Here is a 15586-nt window from a genome sequence, read left to right on the forward strand (position 1 = left end):
GAATGAGTTTACAACATCACTAAAAGACATATCAGAACATCTATCAAGACTGGACGGTATTGCAAATTGGATTCTAAAGGAGTGCAAAGAAGAACTAACAGACAAAATACACATCTTAATAAACAGCTCACTCAAAGAAGGAAAGATACCCAAGGACTGGAAAAATGCTAACATTGTACCAATATATAAAGGAGGAAACAAGGAAGAACCCACCAACTATAGGCCAGTATCACTAACAAGCACTATAGCCAAAATTTGTGAGAAAATAATCAAGAATAGATGGGTAAAACATCTGGAAGACAATGACATATTAAACCCAAGACAATTCGGGTTCAGACAAGGAAGATCATGCACCACAAACTTAATATGCTTTTACTCAAGACTAATAGACATAGTGCAAGAAAGAAATGGATGGGCTGATTGTGCATTCCTAGACTTGCAAAAAGCCTTTGACAAAGTACCACACAGAAAATTACTAAAAAAACTGGAACACATAGGAGGAATACAAGGAAACCTACTAAAATGGATGGAGGACTTTCTGACTGGTAGAAAGATGAGAGTAGTGCTCAGAGAAAAATATTCAGATTGGAAAGAGGTGATCAGTGGAGTACCACAAGGATCTGTACTGGCACCAATAATGTTTGCTATCTATATGAATGACATGGACGAGGACGTGAACTGCTACATGAGCTTCTTTGCTGATGACGCCAAACTGTTAAGGAAAGTAGAAACTGATGAGGACTGTGAAGCACTGCAAGAAGACCTAAATAGGGTATGGAACTGGAGTCAGAAATGGGAAGTGGACTTTAATACTAAGAAGTGTAGCATAATGATGTTTGGAAAAAACAAAAACAGAATATCAGGAAAATATACAATTGGAACCAAGGAGGTAAAGAAAGTAGGATCCGAAAAAGATTTGGGTGTAATTATCACGAACGACTTGTCCTATGATATACAGATTAACAAAATTTTCGGGGAGACTTACAACTTGCTAAGATCAATAAAAGTGGCATTTACATACTTGGACGAAGACATGATAAAAAAAATATTGGTTACATTGATAAGGCCTAGATTAGAGTATGCGGCGACATTGTGGTCCCCCAGTACCAAAAAGAATATAAAGAAAATAGAAAGAATCCAAAGAGCAGCTACAAAAATGGCACCTGCACTTGCAAACCTATCATACGAGGAGAGATTGGCTAAACTGGAATTACCGACACTGGAGCAAAGAAGAGAGAGAGGTGACCTATTGACCATCTACAGAATCATGAAAGGCACAGAGATACTTGATAGAGAGAACTTATTGACTGGGACAAAAGAAACACAAGAGGACATGGAAAGAAAATAAAAAAACATAGCTATAGAAGAGAACTGAAGAAAAACAGTTTTCCACATAGAGTTTTGGACACTTGGAACAAACTGGATAATGAAATAGTATGCGCAAAAACCATTCATGAGTTTAAAAACAATCTAGACACTGCGAGATACAATGGCGGGACAAGACGAGCATAGCTCCCCTTCCCGCAAAATACAACTAGGTAAATATATATGTATATATATAACCTTATATATATATGTGTGTATATATATATATATATATATATATATACATATATATATATGTATATGTAATATATATATATATATATATATATATATATATACATGTAGTGGAGCCCTGCCATTCGTCCGCCTCTCTACTCATACAACTTGTTATTCGTCCAACTTGTTCAAGTGAATTTCAACTCGTCATTCATATGCTTGCCCTGGGATTCGGACAGTGTCATGGGTCCAAAAAAGATGAGTGATTCAACCAAGCCTAAAAGGAAAGCAGTGAGAAAGACAATTGAATTGAAAAAAGAACTCATTTGCGAAGTTTGAAAGTGGAACTCGTATCTCTGACCTGGCAACTCAGTATGGTGGTATGGCGAAATAAACGGTATCATCTGTACTTAAAAATAAAGACATAATAGAGGAGGATAGTGTGGCAGAAGGAATGACCGTTCTTGCTGTCAACAGGTCACCTATAATTGAACAAGTGGAAAAACTTTTGTTAGTTTGGATTAACGAAAAACAAATTGCTGGTGACAGCATTTCTGAAACAATTTGTGAAAAAGCAAAGCGGTGGCATGATGACCTAAAGAGAGACAGCCCTGGAACCAGTGCACAAAGTGATGAATTTAAAGCAAGTGGGGGTGGTTTGATCGATTTAAGAGGCAAAGTGGCATTCACAGCGTTGTTAGGCATGGAGAGGCTGCCAGTGTAAGCAAAGATGCTGCTGAAAAGTTTGTTGGGTAATTTAAAAACTTTGTAGAGAGTGAGGGATTTACTCCTCATCAAGTTTTTACTTGTGACGAAACTGGCCTCTTCTGGAAGGAGATGCCGAAGAGGACCAACATCACAAAAGAGGAGAAATCATTGCCAGGACACAAGCCTATGAAAGACAGGCTTACACTCTTGTTGTGTGCTAATGCTAGTGGGGACCTAAAAATTAAACCTTTGCTTGTCTACCACTCAGAAAACCCAAGAGTGTTTAAGAAAAATAATGATATAAAGATTAAACTCAGTGTAATGTGGAGGGCTAATAGTAAGGCTTGGGTAACAAGGTAGTTCTTCACTGACCGGATGTATGAAGTGTTTACCCCAAGTGTGAAAAAATATCTAGAGCAGAAAAGTTTACCACTCAAGGCCCTTCTGGTAATGGACAATGCTCCTGCTCACACCCCAGGCTTGGAGAGAGATCAGGTGGGTGAATACAGCTTCATCCAAGTGAGGTTTTTGCCCCCCCTCATACCACTCCTCTAATCCAGCCCATGGATCAGCAGATCATTTCAAACTCCAAAAAGCTTTACACAAAAGCACTTTTTCAAAGGTGCTTTGAAGTGACCTCTGACACAGAACTAAGTCTCTGGGAGTTTTGGAAGAACCATTTCAATATCCTTCATTGCTTGAGGATAATAGACAAAGCATGGGGGGGGAAAGTTTCTTTCAGGACACTGAACTCTGCCTGGAAGAATCTGTGGCAAGACTGTGTGGCAGCCAGAGACGGCTTTGACACGGAGCCTGTAGTGATGGATGATATTGGGAAGTCCATGGGTTTGGATGTAGACAACAGTGATGATGTGGTGGAGTTGGTTGAAGACCACAGAAATGAGCTGACAACTGAAGAACTCCAAGAACTGCACAGGGAGCAGCAAGAAGTGGTTGAAGAACTTTCTTCTTCTTCTTCAGAGAGGGAAAGTAGTAAGGGAAGCATTTCCACTGCAGAAATTAAAGAACTGTGTTATCACTGGGAGAAAACACAGAGAGTAGTTGAAAAAGTGGCATCCTAACACTGCCTAATACTTAAACTTGTCACACCACATATTCCCCTTGCTGACTCACAACACGGTTTTAGGCCACTACACTCCACAAACACTCTTCTGATAAACCTCACACAAAGAATTTTAGATGGCATCAATTCAGATAGGCCCCACCACAGAACACTTCTTATAACATTAGACATTAGTAAAGCTTTTGATGCTATCCCCCGCCACAATCTAACAAATAGAATATATAACACAGACATGCACAATAACACCAAAAGATGGCTGGCCAATTATCTGGCAGGTGGGAATGCTTACGTGTCATATAATGGCCAATCATCGCACATCAGAAACATTAAGAATGGAGTACCACAGGGCTCTGTTCTATCCCCCCATGCTCTTTAATCTATACATGCATAACTTACCCACACCAGACACCTCAGAAATACAAATTTCTTCCTACGCAGACGACATAACAATCACATGCACACATCGTAACACAGACAAAGCTGCAGAAATAATCCAGCCATACCTTGATACACTCAACACATGGTTCATCACAAACAGACTCAAAATAGCTCCAACCAAATCTACAGCAACACTTCTCACCAACTGGACAAAAGAACACAAATACATACCTCATCTCTACATCAACAACACTCTAATACCACACACAAACACACCGAAAATTCTTGGTGTAACATACGATACATCCATGTCCTTCAAACAACACATCACAAACATAAAAAACAAATGCACACCTAGACTTAACACACTCAAGTCAATCACTGGAACAACATTTGGACAAAACAAAGAAACTAATACAACAATATACAAACAATGCATACGATCAGTGATGAATTATGTGAGTCCTGCACGGGCTCCTAATCTCAGTGAGACACATCACAACACCCTTCAAATCATACAAAACAAAGCCCTAAAAACAATTACAGGCTGCACAAATACAACACCTACAGACCATTTACACCATGAAACAAAAGTCCTCAAAGTCAAGGACCACCTTGACATGAGAGGCACACAAACACTTGCCGCAGCCACCACAAACACATCACACCCGCTACGCTACATAGCAGAACGCCCACACACACACCAAAAAACATTCAAACAACACCCAAAGACCTGTATCACACATAGATACTCTCTTCTCTTCCTCCACAACCACCAAATACCAGCCTCCAGAAACATATTCATAATCATATCACTCACCGCTCCATTAACACACTGAAAGACAACACACTGCTGCATGCCAGACCCCCTGATATCCACCCTTCTGAATTATCTCTCCCTCGAAAGGACAGAGTCCACCTGGCCAGACTGCAGTGCGGCCACCACCCAGCACTTCTAAGCTACCAGAAGAGGCTGGATGACCGCATTGTGAACAGCTGCCCAGGATGTAACACTTCACCCCATACCATACAACACATAATGGAAGACTGTATTATACACAATCATGCACGCAAACAACACAACATACACTCTATAAAGGATTTGTGGGAAAACCCAGTTTCGGCTGTGGCATTCCTTGGGGAGACGGGACTGCTCGGACAGACAGTCTAGGGAATGACAACAACAACAGGAGCATCAATTTGTTCAATGACAATGTTATCGACCATTCTAGAAAAATTCTTAATAATCGTCAAAGGCGCTTGGACATTGGACAGGTTTTTAAAGAAAGAATCCCAAGATTCTTTTAGTGCAAAAAGACAGAAAAAAGAACACCAGAAAGAGAGAAAACAGCTGAAGGGATGTTACCTGATGTTTATATGGAAGGTGACTCCCCTTCCAAACAGTAACATCAACATCCCTCCTCCTCTTCTACACATTCCACTTATGCCATCAGCTCACCTCAGTACACATAAAGTCCAGTTAGATTTTTTTTTATTTCATGTACTGTACAGTACTGTATATTTATTGTTTTTCATAGTTTTTATCAGGCGCGGATCCAAGGGGGGGCTGAGGGGGCTGAAGCCCCCCCCAAATTTGTTCTTCCATGAATCATTGTAAGGATGTCATTTAATCGATTTTAGTACTTTCTGGTCAGCCTCTGCGCTATTAGATGGGTTGAGCGACACAACTCAGTCATTGTGTTTATGGAATTCCTGCCAGTTATTGCCGTCTTTCTGGAGAACGAGAGCAACTCAGACGCGATGGCGGGACTACCACTAATAGCAATCCGAGAGCCGCGCTTTCTGATTGGTCTCGCTGTCGCTGAGTCTGTGCTAGCTCACACTGTGGAGCTGAGTCGCGCCCTGCAGTCCCCTATGGTCGATCTAGTCTCAGCGTACGCTAGGATTGGTGATGTGGTGACGCATCTAAACAAGACCCGGGAAGGTGCACTGACCAGCTTCCAGAACATCTTCAAGAAGGCAGAGGGGCTCCTCCAGGAGATTGCTTCATCACACGATACCATTACTGTACCTCGAGTTTGCAAGCGCCAAATGCAGTGAGCGAATTTACCCTTCCGGAAGCTGAGGAGTATTACCGAAGATCTGTATATGTCCCATTCCTCGACCATGTATTGACTGAACTGCAGACCCGGTTCGGGAATGATACTATTCCTGTTGGCTTCAAGATCAAGAATCTGCTCAGCAGCGCTGACGGAGATGTTGCTGCTGTACTGGAAGCGGCAAAGGTTTATGAGGCTGACATCGAGACCTTGAGCCTTGTGAAGGCAGAAGCAGAGTGCTGGTATTCAACAACAATGAAGTTCGAATCCACTGGAGATGCCCTTGCCCACGCCCAGACCCGAATGTATCCGAACCTGGACAAGCTCCTCCGAGTTTTGATCACACTCCCAGTCTCGAATGCAGAGGCCGAGCATTCATTTTCAACCCTGAAGCGACTGAAGACCTACCTAAGGAAAAATATGGGTCAAGATCGCCTCAACGGCCTGGTGCTACTCGGCGTTCACAATGAAATCAATATTGAAATAGTGTAATCAATGTATTTGCCCCCCAAAACAGGAGGTTGATGTTCGTGTGAGATCCCATGAACAATGCTGTGTGTTATTAATATAATTTAGATACTTTTATTAACAGGTTCAGAAGTTCATACACGTTTTTGTTTGTATTTCTGTATTTTTAAAGCTACTTTTATTTTTTATTACTTCCATAAGTCCATGTGCACTAACACTACATACGGATCCAGCAATAATTTCTCTCTATACGAGAGTATATGTGTGCCAGTGCCTTATCACTGACTAGCACAAGCGTGTAACAATATAAAACGAATATGCATTTTATTATATATGTCTAACATACAGAAAAATCTGAAAAAATTATTAAGTTAAGTATACCTCAGACTTCTGATGCATCAGACTACTCAGAGGAAGGAATTCAGGTTAGCCCCCCCCCAAATTTTTATCCTGGATCCGCCACTGTATTTTATGTATTCTATGCTTGAAATATTATTACAATAAGCAATAATCTGTGGGTCTGGAACGGATTAATCCAATTGACATAATTTCTTATGGGAAAGAATGAATCGCCATTCCTACAAATCACCATTCGAACAGCCTCCTGGAACGGATTGTGTACGAATAGCAAGGTTCCACTGTATACATATATACAGTATATATATATGTATAATATATATATATATATATATATATATATATATATATATATATATATTATATATATATATATATATATATATACTGTATATACACACACACACACACACACACATCAAGGACCACTATTACACAGGACGTGTGCACCCAGATCCCTGGGTCCGCTAGCGGAGGCCATTGCTTTCTTTGTAACCTAACATTTTATATCGGGCAAATATATAAAAACTAGAAACCTAACATTGTATATAGGACAAATATATCAACTATTGACTTATTTAATGCAGTTAATATAAACTTTTATAGGGAAATAAGAAACTATTTTTAAGGCACTGTTATGCTTTGAAATGCCAATTTTAGCCAGACTTAACAGGTATTATCATATGAGGTTAGTGTACACCAGGGTTGGCAATTTTTTTATCCTTTTGAAAAATATATACATTTTATTTTTATTTTTATCAGATTTATTTGATTTAAACAGATTTTTTCTATAGATTTTAGATATTGTGGGATTGCTATCTGATATGCAGAAATCAATTTTTTTTCATTTGAATCAGATTTGATTTAGATCGATTTTTTTCATAGATTTTAGATATTGTGAGATTGCTATCTGATATGCGATCTGATTGCTAAAGGATATTTTTAGAAATAAGGAGCAGTGTTATATAGACTCGCCACAAGTATACAAGGAACGGTATAAGCCGTATGTGAGGACGGTATGCTCAGGTTCACTCGATTCCTCCAAGAGTTTTCTCATCGTGGTGACATTTGCTGCATTGTCTGTCACAACACTTCCAATGTGACAACCAAAATCTTGTTCAGCCTTCTTGATCGAATTTTGTACAAGTTGTAGAAGATATTCAGCAGTGTGAGGTTTCACTGATGTGTCTATTGTGTCAACTAAATAAATCTGACCAGTGGATGTTGTTAGAGTGACACATATTATGGGCTTGTTATGGATGTTAGACCACCCATCAATTGAAAGACATACAGTTTCATTATTCAGGTCATCTGCACACTTTTTATATTCCTTTTCATACACAAGATCCAAGTACTTATCAGCAATATCTTTTCTGGATGGAGGAATATAACCTGGCCTCAGGTTCTGAACCATCTTGAGAAACTGAAGATGCTGAACAAGACGAAATGGTGAAATTGTAGCAAATATAATTCTTGCAACTTCTTTGTCGAGCTTTTCCTTTTGAGAGGCTGAAGTTTTTATGATAAATCTGTCCAGAGATGTTAATGACTTTCTTTTAGATGAAAATGATTTAGCAGAAGTGGCGCCTGTGGAGGAGTCTGATAGTGACCTTTTTAATGGTGGAGTCAGGTTTGCAGATAATTCAAGTGGAGCCGATGATGAAGGGATTGAAGCTGTTGATACAGATCCTGAAATGGAAACAGAAAATTTTAGCATATTGCATAATTTATAAATGAATAAATAAATGAATGAATACAGTGTGATTTAGGTTACTTTTGAGTACAGTAGTTATTTTTTTTAGATAATGATCATATTCACACAAGCCACTAAATTATTTGGAAATAATTAACAGGATATGAAATAGGTGGGCTTGGAATTCAGCTCACGCAGGATTCAGTCCACTTTTAAATTCACTATGAATAATGGGTTACCGGTAGTTGGGTTAGGTTAGGCTAAATCCCTTTGGGCTGAATTCCAATGGAACCTATGAAATATATTACACAATGTTGAATGAAATGAATAACAATCATCTAGGCCCCAAAGTTGAGTGGATACAGTATATTATAGTGATATAGTCATTACTCAAGTTTAGAGGTAATGAAGTTGAAGTATTATCTCTCTAGGCCTTCACATTTTTATTGCCATTCTCTCCATTGTTCACCAAATTTATATAGTTGCGTATGAAAAGGGAGAAATGCACACAATATAAGTAATATTATCTACCTGGGTCATCAATTACTTCTGTATGCTGTGGCTGACCTTGGCATCTATCTCTGTGAGATTTTAATCTTGACACAATGCCCTGTATTTCCTGGCTGCAGTCTTTGCATTTAGCTCGGTACCCTTTGCCAGAAGCTGTTGGTAGTTTTTCAAAATAATTTTAGACAGGATAATTTTTTCTGCCTGAAGGAACCACTCTGCCAGGTCCAGAAGACATTATTCCTGGTTGATTACAAAGCAGCAACTGACTCAGTGAGAAGCTGCTTACCTAGAACAAGTTTCAACAAGAAACTTGTTGAAACTTGTTGTGGGCTGCACTGTGATACATACTAGATGTAGGCTTATATCGTTCCTTGTATACTTGTGGCAAGTCTATATAACACTGCTCCTTATTTTGATATGCTAAAAATGTCCTTTAGCAGTCAGATCGCATATCAGATAGCAGTCCCACAATATCTAAAATCTATAAAAAAAATCTATTTAACTCAAATAAATCTGATTTAAATAAAAACAATTGATTTTTATAAAAAAAAAAAAAAAAAAAATCGCCAACCCTGGTGTCCACTAACCTCATACAATAATACCTGTTAAGTCCGGCTAAAATTGGCATTTCAAAGCATAACAGTGCCTTAAGAATAGTTTCTTATTTCACTATAAAAGTTTATATTAACTTATACTGCATTGAATAAGTCAATAGTTGATATATTTGTCCTATATACAATGTTAGGTTTCTAGTTTTTATATATATATGTCCAATATAGAATGTTAGGTTACAAAGAAATCAATGGCCTCCGCTAGTGGACCCAGGGATCTGGGTGTGCATGTCCTGTGTGATAGTAGTCCTTGACACACACATATACATAAATATATTGTTTTATATATATATATATAGAGTTTTTATATATATATATATATATATATATATATATATATGTATATATATATATAAGTGTGGATGTGGTACAGATGAGAGTGAAAGGGAAGAAATAGGCAGTATGTTTGTGAGAAGAAAGATGGATGTACTTGCTATGAGTGAAACTAAAATGAAAGGAAAGGGCAACTGTGAGTTTGGGAGTATAGCTGGGAGGTACTCAGGAGTGAAGAGGGGATGAGGGAGAGAAGGGGTGGCTATACTAGTAAGTGAAGAGATAAGTAAGCGGGTAGTGGAGTGGAAGGAAGGAGGTGTCATCAAGGTTGATGTGGATGAAGGTGAAGCTGGGAAAGGAGATGTGGGTTTTTGTAAGTGCATATGGGCCTGGTAGTGAGAAGAACGTAGAGGAAAGGGAGGTATTTTGGGTAGATATAAATGAGTGCATAGAGGGATTAGGGAGAAATGTCAATGCAGTTGTATTGGGAGACCTAAATGCTAGGGTAGGAAATGAATCAATTGACAGAGTGATTGGAAAGTATGGAGTTCGAGGCAAAAATCGTAGTGGAGAGTTGATGGTGGAGATGTTTCTTGAAAGACAGTTGATGATAGCAAATACAGTGCTTAAGAAGAAAATCAAGCATAAATACACATGGGAGAGGGTGATGGATGGAAGGGTGGCAGATAGAGCATTAATGGACTATATAGTGGTGACCAGGAATATGGTAGGAAGAGTTAAGGATGTACATGTGCTAAGGGGAGAGTTGGGGAATATCAGATCATTTCCTGGTGGAAGGTAAATTGAGAGTGGAGAATAGGTGGAGAAAGAAGAAAAGGGCAGAAAGTAGGGAGGTGCTTAAAGTGAACTGCTTAAATGAAGAAAAAAAGGAGAATGAGTATAAGAAGAAGTTGAGAGAGGAGTGGGAGAGAGTAAAGGATAGAGTAGAACTAGGAATGGAGGATGGATAGGGATGGTTCAAGGAGGGAGTCACAAAGTGTGCTAGGATGGTGTGTGGAACAAGAAGGTTGGGAGGAAATAGAAAGAAGGGTAGTGAATGGTGGGATGAGGAAAGCAAAGAAGGGTGTTAGAAGAGAAGAAGCAGGCATTCTTAGATTGGCTACAAATTAGGATGAGGGAATCGTATGAGAGGTACAAAGTAAAGAGAAAGGAAAGTTAAGGCATAAGATAAAGGAAGCAAAGAGGAGAGCAGAGGTGAAATGTGGTAAGAGTAATGACAGAAAAATTTGAAAGTAATAAAAAGATGTTTTGGAAGGAAGTTAAAAGAGGAAGAGAAGGCAAATCAAGTAGAGAAGAAAAGGTAAAAGGTGCAGATGGAGAGATGAATAATGGAAGAGAAGGCAGTGAGACGAAGGTGGGCAGAGTATTTTAGGGAGTTGCTAAATGTGAAGGAGGATAGGGAGGGGAAAGGTAGTTGCAGTAAGGAAGTGATAAGAAAATGACTGTGATGAGTAAGGAAAATGAAGGAGAAATAGGGAAGGATGAAGTGAAAGCAGTTAAGATGATGAGAGCAGGTAAGGGCACCTGGGTTGGATGGATACCATGCAGAATGTCTGAAAAAAGGAGATACAGCTATGGTGGACTGGCTGGTGAGGTTATTTAATGTTTGTTTAAGAGAGGGTAGAGTGCCAGCAGACTGGAGGAGTGCCTGTATTATTTCCGCTTTACAAAGGGAAGGGGGACAAGTGTGAGTTTAGTAGTTACAGAGGGATCAGCTTGTTGAGTGTAGTTGGAAGGCTTATGGGAGGGTCTTGATTGAGAAGGATTAGGAGAGGAACAGAGGGAGTAATTGGTGAGGAACAGTGTGGTTTTAGGACAGGGGATATGTAGATCAGATTTTTGTGGTAAGACAGATATGTGAGAAAGCAATAGGTAAGGTAAGGTAGGGATGTTTTTTGGGCTTTTATGGATTTGGAAAAGGCTTACGACAGGGTAGACAGGAAGGCACTGTGGGAGGTACTGCAGATATATGGGATAGGAGGAAAGCTGTTAAGAGCAGTCAAGAGTTTTTATGAGAGTAGTAGAGCTTGCGTTAGGATTAGAAATGGAGAGAGTGAATGTTTTGAGGATAAAGGTGGGACTTTGTCAGGGGTGTGTTATGTCACCCTGGCTGTTCAATCTTTACATGGATGGGGTGGTGCGAGAGGTGAATGCAAGGGTATTGGGTCAGGGGTTAGAGATGATTAAAGAAAATGGAGAAAAGTGGGAGGTGAGCCAGTTGTTGGTTGCCGACGACACTGCGCTTGTAGCAGGATCAGAGGGATTGAAGAAGTTAGTGACAGAGTTTGAGAAGGTGTGTGAAAGAAGGAAGCTGAAGGTAAATGTGGGCAACAGTAAGGTGATGAGATGTACAAGGGGAGAGAGTGACAGTAGGCTGGAAGTGAGCATTAAGGGTGAGAAACTGGAGGAAGTGGATAGTTTCAGATACATGGGTGTGAATGTGACAGGAAAGGGAGGAGTGGGGGTGGTGGTAGAATGTAGATTGAGAGAAGCGAGTAAATGCCTTGTTGGATTAAAAAGTGTAATGAGAAACAGATACCTGGGAATGGATGCTATGAGGAGGTTATATGAAGGAGTGATTGTGCCACTAGCAATGTACGGGGCAGAAACATGGAACATAAGAGAGGAAGAGAGAAGGAGTTTGAATGTGTTTGAGATGAAATGTCTGAGAAGTATGATAGGGGTTACTAGGCTAGATAGAGTGAGAAATGAGGAGGTGTGGAGGAGAACAGGGGTGGAAAGGGAGCTGGGAGATAGGGTTGATGAAAGAGTATTAGGATGGTTTGGACACATGGAAAGAATGAGAGAAGAAAGATTAGTAAAAGTAGTGTGGAAGGCGGAGGTGGAAGGAGTGAATTTGAGGCGGCGTCCTAGGATGAGATGGGTGGATGGGGTGAAGGGGCTTTACAAAAGAGAGGAATGTCTGTAGAGGAAGGACGGGAGAGAACAGAAGATAGGGGTGAATGGAGAAGGGTTGTGTATAGATGAGACTGTAATGCATGAGGAGGAGTGGGTGGGAGATGTTGGGTGAGGAAGTATGTGTGAGAAAAAATTTGACGCAGCCAAAGGATTTCTTCCTGTCTTCTCTTTTTCTGCATGAGGGATGGAGAGGGGAGTGGGGGTTGCCAATTTAATGAAACGGCCTTGCTGTGGATGTGCTGTGACTTGTGGACACTGCTTCTGAATCAGGGCAGCGGACAGGATGCAGGGGTGACCCGTCATCCGGGAGGTGCCAAGATAGGAGGGAGGGAGGAGGGTGGAGGGGAGTGGAATGTATAGGGGATGGAATGGGTGGGAGTGGTTTCTATGCCTTTTTCTTTTTGGCTACACCCTTGTAAAGGGGAAAAAATCTTTGGTATATGTATGTATTATATGTACATACATACATATACCAAGGCTTTTTCCCCCTTACCAGGGAGGTAGCCAAAAAGGACAAGGCATAAAATCATTCCCACCCATTCCATCCCCGAAAACACTCCACACCCCTCCACCCTCCCTCCCATCTTAGCACCTCCTAGATGACAGGTCATCCCTGCACCCTGTCCACTGCCCTGGGTCAGAAGCAGTGTCGCAGGACACAGCACATCCACAGCAAGGCCACTTCATTAAATCGGCGACCGCCCCTCTCCGTCCCCCCATATAAAGGAGAGGACGGGGAGAAATCCCTTTGGGCTGCGTCAAAATTTTTGCTCACACACACTACCTCACCCCCCATTCCCCTGTCCATTCCACCTCATGCATCACAACATTTTCCATATACAACCATTCTCCATTCACCCCTCTCTTCTGTCCTCTCCCGTCCTTCCTCAACAGACATTCCCCTCTTCCCCAAAGCCCCCTTCACCCCATCCATCCATCTCATCCTAGGACGTCCCCTCATGTTCACTCCCTCCACATCTGCCTTCCATACCTCCTTTACTAGTCTTTCTTCACTAATTCTTTCCATGTGTCCAAACCATCCTAATACTCTTTCATCAACCCTATCTCCCAGCTCCCTTTCCACCCCTGTTCTCCTCCTCACCTCCTCACCTCCTTATATATAATATATATATATTATATATATATTATATACAGTCAACTCCCTGTTAACACGAGTTCTGTGTACACGATTTTGATCTTACACTACTTAAAATTTATTAATATATATTCTGATAACACGAAATGTCCGATGTTATGCGAGTTGAATTTCCTGCGTACTGTAGTTTAATATCTTGCCGCCAGAGTGCGGGAGAGACGCTCTGACTCCCCCACTCCCGCTCTCTGCCTCTTGTCCTCAGCGTGAAGCCAGCCCTCACAGTGTGTGGAACTCATAAACAATTTTATCAAAGTTTTGTGTTACATAAATTCGTGTATTATGGCACCCAAGTGTCCTGGTACCCCAAAGGAGAGTGCAGCAAAGAGATCAAGAAAACTTGTGACCATAGAAAAGAAGTTAGAAGCGTTGGATCGTTATGACCGGGGTGAAAGAACTTCTGTTATTGTTTATGCTATCGGACTGAATGAGAGCACTTTGCGGACCATCAGGGCGAATGCTGACAAGATCAGAGCCAGTTCTGTTGCTGGTACATCAGCCTCCTCCTCTTCACAATGTTCCCTAGCAAGATCCATGGAGATGGAGAGGATGGAGAAGTTATTGGCACAATTGATCCAAAACAAAAACAAGCATAATGTCCCTATCAGCAAGGCCCTCATACAAGCTAAAGCTTCAAGTCTCTACCAGAATGTGCAAGACGAGAATGAGGAAGCCAAAGACAAAGCCAAGACCTTCAATGCCAGCTCTGGGTGGTTCTCCAGGTTCAAGAAACGATAATGGCTTCCACAATCTCAAAATGACCAGGGAAGCTGCATCTGCCGATGTGAAAGCAACCAAAACATATCCGGCTACCCTCAAGACCATCATCGAGGAAGGTGGCTACACTTCCAAGCAGATTTTTAATATAGATGAGACAGGTCTATATTGAAAAAAAAACCTGCCTAACCGGACCTATATCTTGGTTGAGGAGACGACTGCACCTGGATTTAAGGCCTCCGTGGATCATCTTACGCTCTTGTTTGGTGCCAATGCAAATGGAGACTGCAAGCAGAAACCTGCCCTTGTCTACTACTTGGAAAATCCACAAGCATTGAAGTTGTGTATGTATGGATGTTGATTATTAGTCATGAGAGCTTTGAAATTTTTCACTAAGATTGTAAACGCTGGTTTTTTTCGTGCACCAAAACAAAAAAGGAAATCGTGTCACCAGCTCACAATTTATGGCACACTAAATTAGACCTTCCTACCATACTACTGGTATTCCAACAAAAAAGGATGGATGACGGGGAGCATATTCAAGGACTACTTTGGGAAATTGGAGAAAGAGTTAGAACTTTACTGCGAGAAGGAAGAGATTCCATTCAAGATTCTCCTGATCTTGGATCATGCTCCCAGCCATTCACCGCCAATAGAAAATCTCTCCAACAATATCCAGCTCGCTTTCTTACCGCCAAACACCACTTCCATTCTGCAGCCGTATGACCAAGGAATTATTAAAACCTTCAAGTTGTATTATCTATGTTCGACCCTGACTGACATGGTTGAGAGGACACAAAAAGACAAGATGACCGTGAAGGAATATTGGAAGCATCAAAGATGCTCTCTGCTTCATTAAAGAATCTTAGGAGAAAGTGCCAAGGAAATGCCATTTGGAGGGTGGGCATAAGCCAGATTGCCAAAATGATTCATTTATTCAACATTTTGTCAGTAAGGAGACATCTTCAGGAAAATCTCCTGAAGATGTCTCCTTGCAGACAAAATGTTGAACCAGACTGCCAAAAAGATTCGTTTAGAATCATTTTGGCAATCTGGTTTATGCCCACCCTCCAAATGGCAGAGTACTGGTCA

General features: G+C 40.8%; 2 protein-coding genes across 2 annotated transcripts in view; both read left to right on the forward strand.

Moving 5' to 3' along the window:
- Positions 1 to 15586, forward strand: part of LOC143031562 (uncharacterized) — a 39525-nt gene that overhangs the window by 6872 nt on the left and 17067 nt on the right. The gene's annotated exons all lie outside the window — the stretch shown is intronic.
- LOC143030360 (putative CENPB DNA-binding domain-containing protein 1) lies at positions 14060 to 14515 on the forward strand. The gene has a single exon (XM_076193511.1). The coding sequence runs from the start codon at positions 14060 to 14062 to the stop codon at positions 14513 to 14515; it is 456 nt and encodes a 151-aa protein (XP_076049626.1).

This window comes from Oratosquilla oratoria, chromosome 12 (genome assembly GCF_046742065.1).
Source record: "Oratosquilla oratoria isolate Oo_2021 chromosome 12, ASM4674206v1, whole genome shotgun sequence".
In the NCBI taxonomy this organism is placed as follows: domain Eukaryota; kingdom Metazoa; phylum Arthropoda; class Malacostraca; order Stomatopoda; family Squillidae; genus Oratosquilla; species Oratosquilla oratoria.